This window comes from Struthio camelus, chromosome 1 (assembly GCF_040807025.1).
Source record: "Struthio camelus isolate bStrCam1 chromosome 1, bStrCam1.hap1, whole genome shotgun sequence".
In the NCBI taxonomy this organism is placed as follows: Eukaryota; Metazoa; Chordata; class Aves; order Struthioniformes; family Struthionidae; genus Struthio; species Struthio camelus.
Window position 1 is genome coordinate 209240252 of NC_090942.1, and position 15705 is coordinate 209255956.

At 38.6% G+C, this 15705-nt stretch overlaps 1 protein-coding gene across 2 annotated transcripts in view; it reads left to right on the plus strand.

Moving 5' to 3' along the window:
- Positions 1–14855, plus strand: part of TRPC6 (transient receptor potential cation channel subfamily C member 6) — a 108578-nt gene extending 93723 nt beyond the window's left edge. For both annotated transcript variants that reach the window (XM_068930397.1, XM_068930398.1), the window contains exons 9-12: positions 575–778; positions 9390–9473; positions 11175–11250; positions 12111–14855. In XM_068930397.1, the coding sequence (XP_068786498.1) occupies positions 575–778; positions 9390–9473; positions 11175–11250; positions 12111–12262 (516 nt within the window). In that variant the 3' untranslated portion in view covers positions 12263–14855. The remainder of the gene's footprint in view (positions 1–574; positions 779–9389; positions 9474–11174; positions 11251–12110) is intronic.
- The last annotated feature ends 850 nt before the right edge of the window (positions 14856–15705 follow it).

A 15705-nucleotide genomic window follows, 5' to 3' on the forward strand; every position in this document is an offset into this window, starting at 1 on the left:
TAATGGAGGATATGAATTATGGCAGAAGAGACAAGAAAGAGAAGAGATAAGAAATCAGAACTTGTAGTCTCAAGGAGCTGTTTACATGTTTGTTATGTTAACAAATAATTGTTCCATATTCTTTACTGAACAAGATAGTGACTTGTCAAGCAAGTGACTTGTCAGACAAGCACTAGACAATGTGTTTGAGTGTTGCCATCAAGGTTTAAATCAGGCACTGAATTGTGTGCTTTTAAGTTAGAGCCTTAGTTCTTATCCGTCTGCCTACAAAGGGCACTAAACAAAAAGTCTCACTTTGTGACCCTGTGTTGCAGGCTAATAACACTCACTGAGGAGTTACGGATGTTTGCATCAAAACCTCTTTTTTCTACTGCAATTACAATACTTTATATGGATTAATAAAAAAGTTCCATTCTTTGAAGTTTGGTTTTCCTAGATTATAAACAAGCTCTTGATCTCTTTGAGATTAACTTCAACCAGTTACATTCAAAACACACATAAAATTTACCTGCAACTTCTTCAATAGTCAAAATGGTATGAATATTGTATTAATAGCAATATTTTGGTTTTACAGGATGATGCTGATGTAGAGTGGAAATTTGCAAGGGCTAAACTTTGGTTTTCTTACTTCGAAGAAGGGAGGACTCTTCCTGTACCCTTCAACTTAGTGCCAAGCCCAAAATCTTTGCTGTACCTCTTACTAAGAATCAAAAAATGGATCTCTAAACCATTTCTGTGCCAAAAGAAAAGTTTTCAGGAGGATGCAGAGATGAACAAGGTAACTTTATAGTGTGTATACTGATTTTAAAAGACAAAAACAATTTTCACTTTTCATTGTTGATGTTGACCTGTTTTTCTAATGAATTTCCCAATCTACTCAGTCCAAAGTGACACTTCTGAAGTCAGTCAGTAGAAACAGAATGAAATTCTTACTTTTTTTTTAATGTGACCACTTTTCCACATTTATAATCACTTAAATTAAAAAAAAATTGTTCTAAATTTAGAGTTCTTCCTGCTTCCTATCACAGAATAATTAAAGCTGGAGTTGTCTAGTTCCACCTCCTCCTCACAAGAGAGTCAGCTCTGAAATCTGACGAGGTTGCTCAGGGTTTTTTCCAGTTGGATCTTGAAAACCTGCAAGGACAGAGACTGCACAACCTCTCTGGGCAACCTATGCCACTGCTGGACCATCCTCATGGGGAAAAGTTTCTCCTTATATCCAATCTCAACTTCTCCGAGTCCAGTGGAGGGCTACAAAAATGATGAAGGGACTGGAGGAAAGGCTGAGGGAGCTGGGCCTGTTTAGCCTGCAGAAGAGAAGACTTAGAGAGGATCTTATCAACGTGTATAATTATCTGAAGGGAGGGTGTCAAGAGGATGGGGCCAGTCTCTTCTCCGTGGTGCCTAGTGACAGGTCAAGAGGCAACGGGCACAAACTGAAACACAGGAAGTTCCATCTGAACATGAGGAATAACTTACGGTGAGGATAACAGTATACTGACACAGGTTGCTCAGAGAGGTAGTGGAGTCTCCCTCTCTGGAGATATTCAATACCTGCCTGGGTAATGTGCTCTAGAGGACCCAGCTTGAGCAGGGGGGGTTGGATTAGGTGGTCTCCAGAGGTCCCTTCCAACCTCAACCATTCTGTGATTCTGTGATTCTGTGTGATTCTTGTATTTCAACTTCTGCCTGGTGTGTCTTGTTGTCCCACCATGCACTGCTGTGAAGAGCCTGGCTCCCTCTCCTTGATGACCTTCCCGTAGGCACTGGAGGCTACTGTCAGGTTCCCTCAAAGCTGCTTCTGCTCCAGTTCGAGCAAGTCCAGCTCCCACAGCCTCTCCTCACAGGGAAAGTGCTCCAGCCCCAACCATCTTGGTGGCCCTCCACTAAACTCATTGCGGTTTCTGAACATCTTTCTTGCTCTCCCCCAAGTCACCCAGGGCCTTTGTCGCAGAGCTGCTCCCCAGCCAGCCGGTCTCCGGTCAGTGTTGTTGCAGGGATTTCTTCCTTCCGCAGTGCAGGACTTTGCATTGGTTCTTGTTGAATTTCAGAAGGTTCCTTTCAGCCCCATCTTCCAGTTTGGATGGCAGCCCTGCCCTCAAGCCTATCAGCTGATCCCCTGCCAATTTGATATTGTCCCTAAACTTGACAGGAGCTTTGACACCTCTCCCAGTCATTGAGGTTAAAGAGGACAGGTCCCAGGATGGACCCCTGTGGTGTTCCCCATATTACCAGCCTCTAGGTAGAGATGACTGATTAGCAGCTACCCTCTGAGCCCAACTGTCCAGCCAGTATTTTACCCATGTTGTTGTCCACCCATCCAGACTGTAACCACCTAATGTGGATACATGAGTATTGTGCAAGATAGCGCTAAAAGCCCTGATAAATCAAAGTAAATGACTTCTCCTACTCTCCCTCATCCACCAATGCACTCATTTTGTCAAAGAAGGCAATCAAGGTGGTCAAGCAGGATTACCCTTGGTAAATCCATGCCAGCTGTTCCTAGTCACCTTCTTCTCCATGTCCCCAGAAGTGTGCTCCAAGAGGAATCATTCCATTATTTTCCAAGGTACCAAAGTGAGGTTGAGCAGCCTGTAGTTCATCATTTTGGCCTTTTTTGAAGATGAGATTGACATTCATCATTCTTCAGCTATTGGGAACATCTCCCAGTCTCTATGATCTTTCAAAGATGATAGATGGCAGTATTGTGAGGACATCAGGCAGCCCTCTTAGCACCCTTGGATGCAGCCTGTCGGGTCCTATGGATTTGCAAGGGTCAGGTTTCCTCAAGTAACCCCTGACTCAACCCTCATCCACTGCTGGTCCACATCCTCCTCCTTGAGCCCCTTCACTAAGCACAGAGGCCTGGTAGGCTTTATCTCTGAAGACTGAGACAGACAAGTCATTGAGTACCTCAGTTGTACCTGTCACCTGTCACTGCATTAAATGCCCCATTCAGCAGCGGGCCTGCATTTTCCTTGTTCAGTCGTTTGCTACTAGTGTAACAGTAAAAGTTCTTTTTGCCCTCATATCCCTCCTAAAGGTCAGCTTTAGGTGAGTTTTGGTTTTTCTACCACCACCCCTACCTGCCTGGGGAATGTCTGTAAATTCCCCCCTTGTAGGCCGTCTCTGTTTCCACCAAGAATGCAGCAGCTTTTATTCTAGAGCATTCTGTAATCTGTTTTATTGACATGACACGTACAGTGAAAAGCACTGGAGTTGATTCATTACTGTATCTAATAGGCATATTTAAAGAGTTTATACTCAGTGTCTTTACCTTGCAGTGTCTTGGTATAAATTAAATTAATTACTTTATGAGAACATAGGGCAATGCACATCGCATTAGGTGATTTTAGAAGTGTGCAGACTGGCATTATAACACATAGGGGAAGAATGTAAACAAGTTTTACAAGCTGACTGACTAATCATTCTTAGTAAGTAGATAAGTGAGCATATGGTACCATAATATTCACAAGAAAAAGAATTACAAGTTGTCAAAAAAAAACAAAAAAACAAACAGATGGCAGAATCAAACGTCATTTCTGGAAATTTTTTGAGCGGGTAGTTGTTAAAAGAGCCAGTAGACTAAACAAAGTCCTGTTCCAGGTTAATAATTTTTGTTTCTGTGGCTCTAGGCACTTGATTGGGGGGCCAGTAAAGAAATTAGGCACTTGCGTCAGCTTTTTGTTACAAATGTGACAAACAAGTTTTTCCATGACAGATATGGTCCAGATTGTCCCTTCCCTGCCATATCTCTTCTGTTTAGCTCTCCTCCTTCCATTGTCATTGCTCATTTTCTTTCTATGTTTTCTCTACATTCTTGCTGTTTGGCCTTCCCTGTCCTCATCACGTTGTATATTAATGTTCCCAGTTGAAGACTAAAAGAGAAAAAAAAGTAGTTGTAATCTTAGAAGAAAAAAAAAATGGAGCTATATGGAAAAACAGTAGAAGTCTGTGCCTGTTACAGACTTCTGCCTTTGGTGAAATACTTAATAGATTATAAAAACACACACAGACAATATGAATACTGCCACCAAAATCAAGCTTTTTATTGACTTCGGATGTCTCTTGTATGCTGCTGGTAATTCTTCTAGCATTTCACAAATCTCACGTCATTTTATTTGTGAAATCTCATCCCAGTAATGTATTAATACCCATCAGAGGTGATGCTTCATTTCATCGAGTTTTTAATGACTGCAACATTTGCAAAACATTTTTTTCAAGCTGCTTGATGTAAATTGATTTCACAACTTCAGTGGGTGAGAAGGATGTCACTGAAAAGTCATGACTTTAAGGAGACACATGTAAACTTCAAATTGGGTGATAGAAATGACAAATCAATGGATTTACTTTTTCTTATTCATCTCACTTATGACTTTTTAAAGACATACATAAGTAAGAACCTCATTATTAATGAGTCTTTTAAATAAAACTTATGTTCCTACATAACTGAGATACTCTTGAGATTCCATTCTTGCACCCTAAAAAAAGAAGCTGGGTTATTATCATTCCTCCCCCAAACTTATTCAAATCTAACAATTCAGGTGGCTAAAAAGGTGCAAATTGCAATAATAACCAATTCTAGATGGTACCCTAAGTAAGGTTTATGTCTAGTTTTGAAGGAGCATCTGGGGAAGAGTGCTGTGAGGATGCTGCCTTGGTTTATCAGATTTTTTTCTAACCCTGCATTAGTTTTTAGTAGTTTTTAGTTCAAATATTAATGCTTTCCGCTAGCTGCAGATTCTAGAATATCAAACGCTAAATGAAATATGTTTACTTCCCAACCAAAGTAGCTGTAAAATTCCAAATCAAATTAAACAAACTCTTAGTTTGCAAATCAGAAAAGAAGCTGGACTCACATCTATTCTTTTCTCAGCTTTTCCAGCAGAGTTACCAGATGATTGCATTTTTATTTACATTTTGGAGCGGCACACACTGTGAAGCTGACCTTACCTGAATCTATTATATGCAATCCTTTGCACTTCTGAAAAACAAATGAAATCTCTTTGTGTTACATTTTGACCTGCTATTGATGATTTATTGCTGTTGTGGGGTTTTCATAACATCTTCTCAAAGACATTATCAGGCTTCCTGTTTTTTGACTTTGGGCTCACCACAGCGCTAAGTGGATTGATCCTGCTGTGACTTCTGAGTTGGCCATACTCATGTGAGGAGCGACTCCAAGCAAAATGACCTGTGTGAAGATCATACAAGATCTGGCAAGATCAGACCCAAGACTTGGTGGCTTTGTCAGTGTTAGTAAATTAAAAGTTCTTGGGAGCATTTCTGGGCACTGAGGCCAACTTGGGAATGGCTCATCCCTATTCAAACAGTTTTACCCCCAAATTAGGGTTGCTGCATGCAGTGGTCTCCAGAGCATCCCAGTTGCCAAACAGTGTGTAGGAGCATTTAGTGAAGGAGCTGGTTGTTCTGGCCAAAGTCATACTCGGGATGCCTGTAACAGCTTACCAGGAGAAGTAATGTCATTGCAGTGCCAGAAATGTTAATGCACGGACACAGACCCAGCCAGTGAGCATCTCTGCTGCAGAGCCCGCAACTCCTCAGTGCAGAAGCAGCAGCAGCACCGGCGTGACTGTAAAAAGTCAAGTTAATGGAGGAATGGTGGAAATTCTGCGTCTGGAGCCAGATCTGCCCTGATTTCCACAGGCAGAAAACAAAGCCAGATGCTGAAAATGCCAAGTGGCAAGCGATTTACACGGCTAGGCTCAGAAGGTAACTCACCAGAATCTCGTCTGTGGAGACATATCTACGTATCTGCAGAAAGATTTTGAAGATGTTTTCTTACAGGCTGATTTTTGAAACCTTGAGCTTTCTTCTTTTTTGTGCTAGAATTATTGTTTTGCACATCAAGTGAACAAGAAACTAAAATAGAATAGAGGAGGTATAAATGAAAGAAAGAAAAGTTTATTTAAAGAAATCTATTTAGAGTCTCATTCTAAATGGAAAAATAACTTTGTAAAGGAGAAGGTTTTTGGTCTGAGAGTTGCAGAACTTGTTCATCCTCCTGAGCAAAAAATCAGCAGTGGCAGATATTCTATAGAAGCCATTTTCTTGAAACATCACCCTTCAGAAAAAAATAAGGAACAATTAATTATTAAAAATCCCTTACTCAAATCCTCACTCTAAACCCTCACTCAAACAATGCAAAAATTGTTATTCTTACTTTCCTAATGTACAACACAATTGCTGAAATTTTCACAAGTGACCTCTGGTTCTGGGAGTTCAAACTGAGTCATTTTCTGGGAATCCACACTTCTCGTCTGAGTCCATACGATTTACTGGCATTCGAAGTCAGCAGCTGCTTCTGACAATTGGATCTGAAATGTTAACAAAGTGCAACACAAAACGGCTACAGTAATTACAGATGACTGTTCTAAGTGATTGCATTGATTTTCGAGTAGTATTAGAGATTGACCTAATAAGAAGCAAGTTGAAACAATAAAGCTTTTTTCTACGAGCAATGGTCCATGCATACTGCATTTCTCCTTTCTCACAGTACTCCTGAAGGAGATTTATTTTTGTTGGGGTTTATATCACTAGAATATTTAAATTATCTTTTTTTCCCCTTCAGTTTCTTATATGCTGATTTTCAATAGATATTAACTTAAAAATATGAATACTAGTTCAGCCGTTAATATAGCAAACTTAGTTTAGTCCTGTAGTAGTTTTCTGGAGAGGAAAAGCCATAGGCACAAAGCTTAGAGAGATTTTACAAATTCTATATAGAAACAAAGTTATAATGAAATCTTGGCAGTTCCTGCCACCAAGTGGTCATTCAGTACTGTCCAATAAATGATCTCTCCTTTTATAGTTATACATAGGCAGATTTAATATAGTAACACACTTTCGATTTACCTGCCTCCTTTCAAATTGCGGTCTCCTTAGTTAACTAAAAGTACATTATGCGGTTCAAAAAAATTCAGACTTCTGAAGTGTCAGGGTTAAGATAAGGGTGTTACAATATGTCTTTGTGGTACAATATGCATTTGCGAGTTTACCATTTCTCATTTTACTCATTCCACCAAACATCATCTGATTTAAATTAGTTAAACTTAAACTTTTAAAATGATCTAACTTAAAATAAATTTGAAACTGGTAACCAGCAGTACAGATTACACTTGCATTTGCAGATTATGTGTAAACTGATAAGTAATGTGTTATTGAACAGTATCACTGTTGCAAAGAAAGTTAGAGCTCCAGACCAGTTGGGTCACTGGCTGTGCTGCTGGAGTCAGAGTTTACCTCCTAGAGCAGCTTTGGACAAGAAGATTTTCCTCTGCCTTTGCAGAGGAAGCGTAGTCTTAATTTTATTCTACCACGTTATTTCCAAAAGTAGAGCACTTACAGTTAAGACACCAGGAGCTTAAAAAAGCAGGAGACCCAAAAGAGTGATATTTATTAGTTGTGAAATACTGCAAGGCTTAGTGGTTACACAGTCATGTAAACTCACTACTCACTATTTTTTTTAAAATAAATCAGAAACGTAGTTTAAGTTAGAAAGCATGCTTAAATAAAATTATATTTTCCAGTACTGATTGAAAACATTTAAGGTAGCTTTATTCAAGCAACAAAAAGCAATAATAAATTGCTCTTTTAATACGTCTTTAATTAAATTTTCATCCAAATTCAGTTTAATATATCAGGAATAAATATTAATCAGGTAGTGTATATCTTCAGTTATTATTTTTGCATATTTCAAATAAATGTAGCATGAATAGATAAATAATATTTTTTAAAGTGTATTTATATAGAAGTTGTAAATGTTTTTTCTAATGAACAAGAATTTCCAAAGTCATTAGAATTCTAGAAAACCAGAAAACTTCTAACCTGGACTGTCCACAGGACCTAGAAGAGCGGAGAATTTTAATTATGTCCTCATTGCTGATTAAGCCACTGCATCTGATGGCTCATTCAGCAGCTTTGGACCTATACAATTCTCAAATCTGTGATTTTAGCTTTGGCTTGTGTTGGTACACGTAATGCAAGTTAGAACTAAGCCCTAATAAAGTCCTCTGCTGAGGCATTTATTTTTATCCTTTTCTAAATGACGTCAGGTGAATATTTATCGCATGTTCCATATTCCTATTTCAATTTCTTCTCAAAGCTCAACCACAGCCAGAAATTCCCATTATACCTCAGGAGGATATAATGATTGTAGGGTTGTAGGAGGAATGGCTGCAGGGAAGCTTCAGACTTCATTAACTTTAGGGATTGTAGTGCTGGCTCCCACATCGTGTGACATGAACAGCTGCATGAAGATCTCACCCTCCCCTACTTTCACTTCCCAGCCATATCCTAGTGTATCCCTGCTACTACCTACCACGCTCTCAAGTGCTTCAGTTTGCTTGGCTCTAAGTGCTCAATACAGTAAAACACAAAGATAATCAATATAGAAAATCTCACTGGAAGTACAAGATGATTCCACAGGATTTGAGACACTGCAAGGATAACCTTATTTTTTTAAAAAGTAATAATTTTCTTGTACCATGTACAATTGCAGAGAACTGACTTTTTGATAACAGTCCCACTTATTCCTCATCTAGATCAGTCATGATTTATATTTCATCTTTTTTTTTTATTTCTTGCAATATGACGCATTTCATTTTGACAGTTACTATTGACTCTTATTGCAGTCAAACCATTCAAGTTGAGTGTCAGTTCATAATTTCATGGTGCTGTAGTCCTTCTCAAAGGCATAAATCAGTAATGTGAGTCCGAGCTACTGCAAGCACTGTGCTCCAGCTCAGAGTGATGTCCCTTCTTTCAGCATGGTTAGTAAAGAAAATGCTGTTCAAAAATATCTGCTGATGATTTGGCGCTTCCTGACATGAACTGCACTAACCTTCAGTCATCAGTGCAGGTGAGGGGGAGAAGCTAGCTCATGTATTTGGTGGTAGGGGAGGTTTCATTAGTTACAGGTAAGTACCAAGGAAGAAGGTAAAGGGGCAATTTTGCCACTTCTCCTTCTCTTTCCTGGTTTCTCTCACTCCCTGTGCTGACCCCGTCTTCTGCAGCTGCAGCAGGCTGCGCCGCAGCAGCACTGGAGGAGCGTGGCATGGCCAGCATGGCCACGAGGCGCGGTAGGGCTCGCTCTTGCTCTTCTGGGCATGGATGCAAGCAGCAGTGAGTGTCGTGCAGAGCAAGAAAGCTTCCCGTTTCCTGATTTTCCTACACCGTAGTCTTCGAAGGAGTTCATTTGAGCTCATGTGATGAAATTCTGACTGCAAAGGTACAAAACTTTAGAACCATAATTGAATACTTCAAAAAAAAAAGTTAATGTTTTATCACATTTGTGATATTTGCATGAGGTAATTTAAATGTATTATTCCTATATTTATTTCTTATTATGAGTAATGTTTCTATTTCAGCTTGGTCAAAGGGAGCAGTCAAGTATAAGAAGCTCAGATGAAATCCACTTAAACAGTTTAAACAATCCTCCAAGACAGTATCAGGTAAAATGTAGTTTGTTTTTAAACAACATAAAGAAGTAATACAACTGGCAGGTCAGACTGACAGCAGTAGGATAGTTTTGAATTTATGTTAAACAATGTGAACTGAGAATGAATGCCCAGATCTTATGTATGTCAAAAATAAATGCAACGACTTAGGTATTTACAGTGTAATTTTGTTTTTTTGTTTCTTGATTGTTTCCTAAATGCCACCCTCATAATGCAGTGTTTAAAGAGCTTGAAAAAAGTGTTTTACTTTCATAGGCTCAGTCCTCAACTGCACAGTGCAAATTAAGAAAACCAAAAACAGATGAAAAATCTTTTCCTGGTCAGTTTGGTAAAGCCACTTAGCTTCTTGTGCCACATTTCTGTACTAACAGCCCCAAATTACAGCTAACTTGCAGCCTGGTTTCTCTACAGTCCTTTACGATACTGGTACATTCTGCTTATTCTTTGACTCACAAATGACTGCAAGGTGCCTTTGCACAGTTATGCGTGAGCTTGTAAAGAGATCCAGCACAGCCTGCAGAAAGGCCAGCTACTCTGGCCCAGAGGCTACTTCTGTCCTTCCTCTCAGTACTACAAAGCAGGTAGGAAGGAACAAGCAAGAGCTACTTGGTCAGTACAATAGGGCCATCTGAATCCTGCAGAAAGCTATAGAAAAAAGCCTGGACTTAAGTATCAATGTCTTTTTTAACTTTAGGATAAAAAAAAAAGTTTGCCTCCTTGGGCAGGATAGCCCTGCACCGCTCTTACGTTGTGGTGTCTGTACAGGTCTATTCCAAAAACTGACCTTTTTGTAGGCAATTACCTTATGGTGCAGTGATAGATATTAAGATTACAGAGTTATCCCATAAACATGAGAACATGTGGCTTTGTATTTGAAACACTGTCAGATTATTACAGTAAACAGCACAGCTATTGACCTTGCAAACACGACTGTAATGATGCTCTGGAACCACTAATCTAAGATGATTCACCTCACAAGGACCTCTGGTCAGGTCTATTACTGTGGAGACAAAAGCAGACACATAAACCTATGCGTATTTTCTATCTCGTAGTGAAAAACAAAAAATATTGTGTTGTTATGGGTTACATCATATGAAATTATTAAAACCAGAGATAGAACCTCAAAGGCAGTTGGATATTTACATTATAAAGTATCTATATTTGGTCAGATGAGTCCCAGCTGAGGTGCCTAAATGACTCTTAGAATGTGGGTCCCATTTTCTCTGTGTCTCATGTTGGGAAAAAATAACTTATTGAATAAAAAAATTCAAATAAACTGGTTGCAAAAAGATTTAGTAATTAGCACCGCTGATGAAGGTCATTATCATCCTCTGCTAACAATAAAGACTAGATATTTTCACCTCCATGGAGAGCCAAGCTGCAACTGATATTAATCATCTTCATAGACTCCAGTAGTGGTCTAAATTGAACTTATGAATGCTAATCATCGTAAGATATATTTAGTTCTCTAGCTTATTTACATGTATATATTTTGGATAATAAAGTTTAAATATCTAGTGTAGATGAAAGCAGAGATTTTTAGACAATATCCCTTTCCCTGGGCAAATGCTAGACTGAAATATCTGAATGCAAGAGAAGATTACAGAGCTCATATATTGAAATTTCATAGCGATACTATAAAGTCCAGCTAAGAAAATCTTTTTCTTTCTTTTTTTTTCTCTTTCTTCTTCACAGAAAATAATGAAGCGTCTCATTAAAAGATACGTACTGAAAGCTCAGATAGATAAAGAAAGTGATGAAGTCAATGAAGGTGAGTTTGTTGATGATTGCAAGTTTATCTCTAATCAGAGAATCAAAACAAGCTACTTAAAATGGTTACATATGCCGCCTGAAAACATGCTTTCAAAATACTTGATTGTAAATATGCTTGACATATTTGTAATTATAAGATGTAAAATTAATGTGAAACTGAAATTAAAGAAGATATATGGCTATGGATCTCTGCTGCCCCAGCAGATGCTATCACCAGCCTAGTGCCCACATGTCAAGAGTGTAGCCCCTTCAAGTAATACCCATGCATATCCTGTAGTAGAGCTATATTTACTGCAGTCTTTTTGGCTTTTGAGGGCTTTTTGGAGGCACTCTCAAATGAATTCTCGCTTGTGTGGACAGGTGTGCTTATAAGGGAAGCATTCACATACTTTAGGCTTCTTTTTGGTGTGATTTGTCAGCTGGAAACACAGAATGGTACCATTCACAGTTCCCCGGTGAATGCACTTCACAGAAATATTCTCTTTTGTTTGCGTCCTTCCAATGCTGGAGAAACACTGAGTGCAGCAGAAAGAGGAGGGGAAAGCTCTCTTCCCAGCAATGCGAGGCCTTGCTGTTGGCCAGAGGGGCTCAGGCACCTGTGGGCTGGCTCCTCACCCTCTCACAAGCAGCTTGGTGAACTGGTGTGATCTTGAACCTTCGGCCAAGCCTTCAGACATGTCTATGTCCTGTATTGCATCTTCATAGTCCAGTCCACAAGGCACCATTCACCAACAGGCCACAGAACATCCCACTTTTTCTGGTTCAGTAGAGAAATACAGAAGTAGCCTATGGTAACTGAGACTGGATATGCTATTTTTACTTTCGTTCCTTAACAGTGTGACCTAATGTCTCCTACAGGTGAACTGAAGGAAATTAAACAGGACATCTCGAGTCTCCGTTATGAACTCCTTGAAGAAAAAACTCAAAATTCAGAAGACCTGGCAGAGCTTATAAGGAAGCTTGGGGAAAAACTGTCGATTGACTCTAAGGAAGAAGAAAGCAAGAGATAGCCTAAACATTTAGGAAATGCAACAACATGTTAACAATTCACTGAAAGCCATATTTCTGTTTTTCTCAAGTCTAGCTCACATTTCTACAACCGATTTAAGAAATTAAATCATTCCAGCTCTTTATTGAAAAACCACAGTGGCAAATCCTCTGTGTTTATGGTAGAGAAGAAATATCACTTGAGGAAAGGTGTCTACTTGTTCTTTACCTGCTCAAGAAGAGTTAGTTTTAGCTCATTCTAATATTCAGCTTACCTCTTTTAGAATGCCAGTGGAATCTTAACAAGCCCAGTCATTAGAGATTAAAAGCATAAAACTAAACTTTTCCTGCATTAACCTGTCATTTTTGCAAATTTCCTTTTGTAAACATTCATACATTTAGTTTAATGAAGCAAAAGAGGAAAATTCCAGGCTTTTAGATATTTGTATCAAAATTTAGTTTTCCAAAAGAAATCATTCCCAATGAGCAAAAAAAAAAAAAAAAAAAAAAAACCTTATTTGAATGTTTCCTTGAAGAGATAGGTAGTTGGATACTCAGAGTACTGTGTTATACTCTTCCCTACTTCTCTCTGTCATCGCTGAACTGTCCTATCAGATACCTAATTTATATTGGGAGGTAGTGCATTAAGAAAGAAATATTTTTCACAAAGTTTATTGAAAAGCTCTTGCTGAGGCCTGAAGAGAACTCCTTTAATCCAAATATAATTTATCCTTGAAGTTCTCATCTGTTTCAGAATTCCAGATGTCTCCAGCTTTTATGCTGTGAACTAAAACCTTCAAGATGCAAGGAATTTTGAACGTAAATCTGTTAATTTTTTTACTGAAGTTGAAAGAAACTAAACTGTGAGATGGAAACCCTTTCTCTAAATTCCAGGAACATTGTGCATTTGGGACAATTAAACAGAAAACTTGTTTAAATAGTTGAAATTTGATCAAATCTGTCCTTCGCAAAAGAAAACAGGTTGTTCCACAGCAGTGGGAGCTACGAAAGCTACTCTTGTACTGAATTGCAGTCCTTGACCTTTTTTTAGAGAAGTCTCAATGTCTTTGCTGTATTTCCTAGCACATATTATTTTGGGGATCTCTCCTCTTCTTTAAATTTACTTAAAATTAATGAAAAGGCTCTGAGGTTTTTTAACAGGAACTTCAAGATGTGTAACACATGCGTCAAAGCCTTATGTGTAGGAAACAAGGCTAAAGATGGCTTGTCAGTACTTGCTTTTAAATTAGCTTTGTGAAACTTATTTGTTGTGGAATGTATCAGAATGTTTCCACCTCTCCCTTTTAGGCTAGAGGTATAAGAAGATCATTTTTTAAAGTATTTAGTTTAGTTTCTAGCAGAATTAACTGACGGTCCTTTTTAAAAATTGTTGGTGAAGCATTGCATATTTTCAGGGAAAAAAAAGTTTGTTAAAACTCTATTTGAAACGCGATAACGTATAAATAGATAGAAGGGAGGGGTTCTGTCCTGCCTGGAGTGCAGTCTAATTTATTGTGAAGGTCGGCCTTCCCAGAAGATATTTGTCATGATTCTGGGGAACTTCTTAGCCTTATGCTTAGCCTATTAGTTCAGCCACTAATGGAGCATGTGGGACAATCCGTGTACTGTGGGCCTCAGGCATAATGAACTCAGGGTTTAGAAACTTTTAAGGACGTTTCCTCTGAGGGAGGAAAAAAAAGAGATTTTCAAAGGTACTAGAACAGTGTCTATTAAAAACCACAATGTATTAGGCTGGAAAACTGTGGGCTACAGACTAGCCAACTTAATAACTTGCCTTTGATTATTAAAAAGCATTACCTCATAACCTGCAGTATTTCCTATAGGGATAAACAGGGAGTACTGCAGACTCTGAGATGACCTTACTGGTTGGTCTTAGCAGAAAGCAGAAATTCTCTGCTTTTTGTGTTAGCCGTAGCGTAGAAAATGAAGGCAGTTGGGGGTTATCTCACATTGGAGGTCAAAGTGAAGCTAACTTTGGACTCTTAGAAAGTTCCCACCTATCTCTCTAGGCCATAATTGGCCTCTGATTTTGAGTTTCCTCTTGAAATATTTAGGCTCTGATTTTCTGAAGCAGTGAGCACCCACAGCTCAGTGAAAGACCACATAACAGATCATACTGCTCAAAACTAGTTGTTCAGCTTTGACAAGCTCTTTTGAAAATCTGTTGGCCAGAATTTCAAGGTAAAAATTATACTCAAAACTCGCTTTCTATAGAAGGAAGTCTTTATTTTTGATCGTTGTAATGTACAATTTGGATACACAGTCTAGTGCTAGGTCAGAGTAAAAGATCTCCATAAGCCTAATGTGAGGAAATAGCACTCAAGGTAAGTAAACACAGTTTGGATCCAGGAACTTTTATAGTTAAGATTTTTATTACAGAGGTAAAATGGACACTGTGAATTTGTTTTAGCCCCAATTTTGACTTACTTTAAAACTATAGGATCGTAATGTATATATTGTATTTCATGAAGATAATACATATGGATTTTTTTAATTCAATGAAGATATTTTATATGTAGTTATTACTTATGGAACAATTTGTTAAATATATTTGAAGAGGTCTAATGCCAAATGTAGTGTGACAAACAATGTAGTATTTACAATGAGCACTATACCAAATATATTATTCTGATAAAAAATTAAATGTATGAAACTTAGAATACCTTGTATTCATTGTATGAATATGTTTTTCCTTCACTCCTGGGAAACTTTGGCTACTCTTACTTGAAAAGTATCAGTAAGACATGTAGATTAGATTAGACTCAAGGTCAAATATCTTGTCTGATGTGTCTGAAGAACCCTGTAGTAGGCAAAAGGTAATTTGTGTTCTACATAGATCTCCCACTTGTTTCTAATAACAAAGGTTCACATTAGCCTTGATGAAGAAGTGTTTCTAGAATTTTTTTTGTGAATTATTAGGATAATAAGATAATTTTGCTATTTACTTAACTTTTCCTTTAAATCTCGTTAAACTCTTGGGCTCTCAGCAATTCAGAGTTTCTGCAGTAGCAGCTTTAGCATCCAAAGACGACCTAGTGTGAAAAATTATTAGTTTTTATCAATTATTTTTTTCTGAATATCTCTTAATCTTGTATTATCACAGTGTGAGTAGAACCAGTCATCTCTTAGACATTCTCCCCAGCCACAGAATCATAGAATCACAGAATGGCCAAGGTTGGAAGGGACCTCTGGAGATCATCTAGTCCAACCTCCCTGCTCAAGCAGGGTCACCTAGAGCATATTTCCCAGGATCACATCCAGATGGGTTTTGAATATCTCCAGCGAAGGAGACTCCACAACCGCTCTGGGCAACCTGGTCCAATGCTCAGTCACCCTCACAGTGAAGAAGTTTTTTCTCAGGTCCAGGTGGAACTTCCTGTGGTTCAGTTTGTGCCCCTTGCCTCTTGTCCTGTCGCTGGGCACCACGGAGACAAGGCTGGCCCCC